Source organism: Coturnix japonica, chromosome 5 (assembly GCF_001577835.2).
Source record: "Coturnix japonica isolate 7356 chromosome 5, Coturnix japonica 2.1, whole genome shotgun sequence".
Classification (NCBI taxonomy): Eukaryota; Metazoa; Chordata; class Aves; order Galliformes; family Phasianidae; genus Coturnix; species Coturnix japonica.
In genome coordinates, this window is record NC_029520.1 from 34,265,820 (window position 1) to 34,272,931 (window position 7,112).

The following is a 7,112-nucleotide window of genomic DNA, read 5'->3' on the forward strand; positions in this document are numbered from 1 at the left end:
GTCATAGTGAAAGGATGCAAAGCACTGGCAGAGTGGGCTGCTCTCGCAGGAGATCTGCACCCAATCTTGTTAACCAAGACTGCTTTTGGTAATCCCTCATCTCCTCACTTGTACGAAATCAATCTGTACTACTGAATCTTTTCAACCAGCAACCACAAAATTTACTGCAAAGAAGCAGCTTGGGGGCAGTTGTAGTAGAAAAGGAGCCCCAGGCAACAAGGCTAAATGCGGGATTGAAGGATTGAAGTTCTAAAGAGGAGATTATATTAAACCTTATTCTGTTCCCCTATCAAGTACCAATCTCTCCTTCTCCTTTCAGCCTCAGACTTTACTGTCCAATACCTGTTCCTGATATCTGCTTCTCCCCAGCAGCAAACAAAACCCATAGGACACAGACAGTGTTCTCTATTAATCGTAACAGCCTGAAACCAGTTTTACAATAGTTATCTTTCTGAGAGTCAATCCAAGCACTCAACTTCCATTCTATCCAGTGCTGATAAGATCTTAGCTTTTTTTTTTTTCTGTGGTCTTCAGTGCCCTCTTCTTCCTCCCTACTATGAGATTAATTTGTATCCAAGCTATTGCGATCATATCCATTGTTGATTTTTCTATAGTAGTAGATGCACTGCTAAGGCAAGGCTGTAAATTGTCACTTGACATGGAGATTCATGATTCTGCTTCATGCTGTACAGCCTCTGTAGTGGCTGTCTGCTGGTGCAATGAAACCTTTGCTCAAGCCCTTTTTCCACTATGAGTCTGTAGTATAAGCAATGATTTTTAAGATAAATCCCTGAGGTTTTCACTACAGGTCTGTCCAACCTTGTAATTAAAAAGTCCACCTCTATCTGCCATACAACACGCTTCTATCGGTCCCTTGGGCGGTTGCTTAAGATGGGTTTTGCTGTCTCAGGCTGTGTTTGTGTTTAGAATGTGGGTGATGGTTTCTTCCTTCACAAGCTCTTTCTTTTTCCAGCAAGTTCCAAAAGGCCCAGTTGGAAATGATATTCCTGTTTCTAAGAATTCATTCATCAGAAGCAGTGCTGAGCAGCGGAGTCAGTTTAATATTTGAGGCTGTTCTGTGCAAAACCCAAGCTGAAGACATACTCCAGTGCAGATATGAGAGGAACAAAGGGGAAGGAATAGCCAAGACATTTGAACACAGCACCGTGTAATATGTATTTGGCCTGTGTTTACGAGGAATACATTGAACTGTGATCCCTGGGCAGACAAGAGAAGCAGCTGAAGCAGGGAAAACAAGATTGTCAGTGTTTGTGGAAACTTGCCCTTAGTTTGGCTGGGATTTGTTTGTGGTATGAGGATGATATTTCCTGGCCGTTTGCATACATATACAAAGATGTAAGGTCCTTTCTTTCTGTTTGGCATCATATCTTTAAAAATAAAGCCCTGTTGCAAGGCTGAGTATGTGAGGAGAAGAGGAATACAGAATAGCAGAAGGCTGTCTCCTGCTCCTAATGGGATTTTGTAGCAGCATGTGCGAGTTTGTTTCAGAAGTCAGAAATGAACAGATGTTGGTATAAATTACCTCTGTGTCTGATGTCTTGCAAATTAAAAGCGCGGTTGGCATCACTAAACAATTTCACCAGGTTGGGGGGGGGAAGCGGGCGGTGATTATTGTAGCAGGTCGGTAAGAATCTTTAAGCTGCGGCAGAACAGGATAGCAAGGATAAAGGAATGAAGAATAAAATGAGAGGTCTGTGAATTAATCAGAAATGTTAACATCTCAGATGACAAGTGAACAGGAGGGCACGTGCTCTGGAGCAACCCCCAACCCACAGTAATTTTGCTCAGCGCACAGAAGGAGTCTATGCTCTCTGCCTGATTTATAGGGTGCAGCCTCTTTGGGGGAACAGAATTGTCATGTATTTGTATATCTCTTATATGGGTCTTGCACTCAGGAAAACTTTCTGCTCCATCAGCAGTAGTTTAGCTTTGTGCTTTCTCTGTAGGATGTGTTTTGAAACCATGCTCTGTTGATGTTACAAAGCAGGGAGATGTCTTAGAACTGTTGGTGGAAGCCTATTCCTACCTGACATGTTCAGAAACTTGCATTTTTATTTAATCACTTTCCTTGTGCTAGACAACTTAGTTCCTGACAAAATAACAGTCTGTTTTATGCCCTTCTCTGTGCCTTCTACCAATTTGTCTCTTCAGTAGCACTGAAAGACCTAGGCCATCTTGCAGATGGGGAAGTAAAGATACAAAGGAATAAATGACATTTGTGGTAGCTCATGCTGGATCAGAAGCAGAGTTGGTAGTGGATCCCAGATGACAAAACTCACAGCTGATGGTGTGAACCAAGTGGATAACAGTGAGCTGCAGTAACTGTGAGGGGCATGTTCCACTTGTGACAGTGGGCTTTGTAGCCTACGAATGTCAAAGTGTGCCTGGTAGATTGTAACAGTACTGTTATGTGTCTGCACCTTGTGCTATAACTTGAGTTTCTAAGTTAGAAATGGTGTCTTGAAGCCTATTCTTTATTACATCCTAACCTTTATAATAAATAAAATAAAATATAAAAATACCTTTACCTGATGGTGAGTATTCAAGTATTTTAAGCTGAACACTTATAGTTCAGTTCTATTCAAACAGAAAATGAGTAATATTGAGTAAAAAGTTAACATCAGCAACACACCTCTTGGGTTTTTTTATGCTAATTGTCATTGCTGTTTGTTGTTCCCTTCAGTGGAGAGGTCAGGAATTGAATGGAGAAAACAGGAAATTAATTCCCCTCTCTGCCTTTCGGATTCTCTCTAGGTTAGGTGTGGGGAGATGTGCAGTCTCTCATCAATCCTGTGAATAAAAACATCCATGTTTTGATGGCTGTCAGTCCAGCACAAAGCTCACACCTTTATGTAAAAGAAATGATGGGAAGCACCAGTGGGGAAATTGTTTCTCTCCAGCACTCTGGTCACTAATTGTGCTGTCTTTAATGCATTGCATTGTGTTGTGAGACAAAGATGGTATGTGGGCTGCTTTTCTGGTTTGTGAGCTTATGTGTTCACAAGTAAGAAATGTCTCATGCAGGAAAGTGGCTTTGTAAACCCCGTGTAATACAGCTACCAGAGATTGATGGTGCCGACAGAGAGGTATAAACCTTGCCTTGCTGTATTAAACATCGAAGGAATGACAATGCAGAGAGAGCGAGAAGACCAAAGCTCTATAAACTTTACTTTATTACACCATCCATAGGTGAACTCTGTTGAGGGAATATAAACCCCGTTATATTACTGCATCCAGGGACTGACACTACTGGGAGAGAATGCTGTCTGATTTCTGTTGGAGATCATAGCATCGAGGGGCCAATAATCCTGAAATGGAGAGAGTTCCATAATCTCTGATGGGATTATAACATCCAGGAACAATTGATTTGAGACAGAGCGATGGAGATGTGGATTATACCGTTTGGAGGTGGATGGCACGGAAAAGTGGAATCTGCAAGAGAATAAATACAATAGGAATAGAAAGTTGAGATTCTATGTAACAAGGAAGCCTTTGGGAGTTATTGCTGAGTTTAGAAAGTTTCAGGCCTTGCCTGCATTTCTACATTGTCAGGAGATTGGGCTGTAATGCAGATTTATTTACCTTTCACTTATTCTTAGTAGAAGCATCAATTAAATGAATTTCTTGCCCTCTGGTTAAATATTGTAAAATACACAACTCTGGGTTTCTTGGATTTCTTTCAGTATTAATCTCTTTTTCCTCCCTTGTGGTTTCAGCTAGAGAAATGACTCGAGGGAAGTTCCTGAACATCTTAGAGAAACCCAAGAAATAACTGCAGCATCTGAAGCTGGGACAATAAAGTATCCTGACTGGATCGTGTTATGTACCATGGATCCAGATGAACCCCAAAACTTCTAAGAAGTACAGAGCTCTTGCTGTAGACCCTCAGAAGCAAGCACCTCTTTTATTTCCACAGCCCTTCTCTTTGCGGGAGAGACATACTGCATACAGACAGAGGTTACAAGGACTGTGATTAAGTGCATTGGAATTCAGACTTCATCCTGCCTTAAGATACCCAAATGGAAGGATATGACCCTGACATGCAACAATGAAGTCACCTGATAAGAGTTTTTTTTAATAACCTATTCCAAGTGTACCCTCACAGTGACCTAACTGGATTGTTCTCGAGTGGCAGCACCAGTGTAAAGTACACAGCAGCTCTTCATGTGACTGGCCAGCACGTATCCTGTTGCACTGACCCTCTGTGTCTCTCGTACATGCATTGGTTTCCTACATGCAAGTTCTGTGTTGAATGACTGGGCAACAAGGTGCGGACTGTGACAGATAGCATTGGTTCTGCAGGATCATTTGCTTTTAGTGTAGAAATTGAGTGCAGTCTGCATTAGATTCCAGTTGCTCTCTGCCTTCAGTAGAAACAGTAGAAGGTATAAGGTTGAAAGGCAGTAATATTTTCAGTACTCCAGAAATGGGCAGGCTCATGAGCCCCGTTGTGAGGATACTCTGCTTAAATGAAGTCTTCACACTTCTGGAAGTAGCATTTATTGGTATTTTCATTACTTGGAAAACTGGGGTCTCAAGATTAGGTTCACCTACAAAAATAAAATTCTGAAGGGAGAATTTGTGAGGCCCATTCTCTTAGCACACAGTTTTGGACTTTGCTCATTTTACAGTTGAATGTATTTTCTTTCTTTTAATGCAATTCTGCATGTTCAGCCCTAAGAAGTTAAGGAGCATGTTTCGATTTTGTTTACAAGAACTTATTTTTCATCCTGTTTCTCTAAAAAATAATATTTTAAGTGTTAGTAACTATGATCTTTCTAGGGTAAAACGTAGTGTTAAAACAGTGGATAAAGAATAGGGTTTATTTGTTTGTTTGTTTTTTCCATTTAGAAATGTTACTTTTAGCATCCATGCTTTTTAAAGTCTGTCATTTCCCAGGCTGATAATCACATGTGAGAGGAGAAACATCTTGAAAATAGTACTTGTGCCTCATCTTTAACAGATAGTGCTTAGATCATTGCAAAATGTCTGTCTTTGCAGAAAGAGAAGCTGTTTTCAGTTACATCTGTGATAAAGGAGATTTTTAATCAAATAGACTCCTCTGAATGTTTTGTTAAGGTGACTGGGGCCTTTTAGTTTGCAGTCTGTGGTTGTGGTTGTTACCAGTGAAAACCAGGCTTGTTTTGGACAGCTCCAGTTAACTACATTTAAGCAGCTAAATCCCAGATCCCAGGAAGGCCACTTGCAAATACTGAATATTTAGGTATTTCAGGAGTGTGGTTTTAAACTTAATGGATTTACTTCCCTACTTTGGTTTATGTAGGATCGTGTTTAACAGGACCTCCATCCCTTGCGAACATGAGGGGTAAGACATCTGTGTGAGAAGAGAAGCTAAGAATGGTGGACAAAAGTTGCTGGTACCAACCAATGCTAATGTAGTTCTAAAAATTAGACATTTTAAATGCAATTATAAGTTTGTATACTATGTATAGTATGTCTACATGCAACTTAATGGGATACTTGCTCTGTAGGACTAATACAAGTTTGTATATTTTATGCAGGTTTGTTGATCCAACACATTAAGAAATTGAAATCTGAAAGAAAGGAGGACTGTAGGAGAAGATAACAAAACCTGGCATGGATGTTTATGTTTATTTTCTAGTATGTCCAGTAAGAAATTTCAAGCTTTTAGTATTTTTTAGTGACATATGTGTTTTAAAGACAAAAAATCCTTTACCACACAGTACTTATTGTCTGTAGGGCAGCAAATAATATGTGCCTTAGAACTGGTATTTATCGGCTTTGTACTTTGTCATCTGTAGAGATCAGTCAGTGCTGTATATTTTTATTGGTAATATGTATCTCTGTTTTGTATGATAACTGGAGAATTGTGGTGCCTGTTATTGCTCTGTGATCTGGTACAAACAAATGCAGAGCTCAAAGAGTTGCCTGAATTTCCAGAGGATCCCTCTGGGATGCAAAAGCTGTTGGCTTAGTCACCTGAGCAGTGCTCTTCCTTTGGCTCTTCTTTACTGTTAAGTTGATAAGACACATCACCTCTTCAGTTTTCAACTTGTTACTACTTCATTCCCATCAGTAAGTAAATAGTTGATAATATCCAAGTGGTACTGGAGATTTTCATGCCCTCTTGAACCACCACTTTTTTTCCATCTTCAGTGATGTCCTTCCCAACATCTGTATGATAACATCTGGGTGAGTTTATATTGCTGGTAAATTCCTATATTTTAAAACAACAGCAAATTTTGATAAACAATGTGAATTAAGAGTATAATAAGAACTAAATTCAGTAATACTATTTGAGCTTGTGCAGCTCTTAGTGAAGTATTTTCATGCATTGGTATGTTCGATGTTACTGTCAGGTTCTTGGAAATGAAACCTATGGTTTTAGTTCCTTTTAAAAGCTGTTGTACTAAATGTGTGGTTGTACAGGCTGTTAACTTCATTTTTAGAGTATCCAATGCTGGATATTAATCCAGCTGACAATAAATTCTTGTTCGATTAATTGTTATAATTGTACAAGTCTAGTTGCACTATAAATGGAAGAGGGTAATATTCCATTAAGCTCAATGCTTTGCCATTTCAAAACTTTGGAACAATCCTACAACCTGCAGTTTCTCAGTTTTTCTCAGCAGCTCATGTAGAAATAGCAGGTAAGTAAAACTGACTAATCCAACTCTGGCAATATTTAAACCATATTCTTTCATTTTATTGTTGTGTTAAATAAAGATGTAATGTTGTTACAAGGCAAATTGCAAACTTGTCTTACCTGTAATCGTCTTCTAGTTTTAAATGGTCATAGATGCATAGGAAGGAATATACGCAAGAGGCTTACACACAGATTTTGCTTTAGGTTTACCTATCCAGCAGTCAATGTTTTTGATAGTGCTTTGAAACTAGTATGAATTTGTAGACATCCATGATCAAAAGAAAAGAACAACTTGCAGATTATGAATACAGAGAATCCATTGACCATGTCTACTCTGTTAGTAAAGTCAGCAGTCACTCAGAATACCAAAGATATAATCTTAATTGAGGCATCCACGTATTCTGACATTTTCTTGCAGTTCCTCAGGATGAATCCCAGGCACCAAGGGCACTCCAAAAGGAAA

At 39.4% G+C, this 7,112-nt stretch overlaps 1 protein-coding gene across 1 annotated transcript in view; it reads left to right on the forward strand.

The window, feature by feature from the left end:
- The window catches only part of LIN52 (lin-52 DREAM MuvB core complex component), a 34,077-nt gene extending 27,566 nt beyond the window's left edge, over window positions 1–6,511 (forward strand). Inside the window, exon 6 of the mRNA XM_015865202.1 lies at window positions 3,738–6,511. Coding sequence (XP_015720688.1) covers window positions 3,738–3,793 — 56 coding nt within the window. The 3' untranslated portion in view covers window positions 3,794–6,511. The remainder of the gene's footprint in view (window positions 1–3,737) is intronic.
- Window positions 6,512–7,112: the final 601 nt, after the last annotated feature.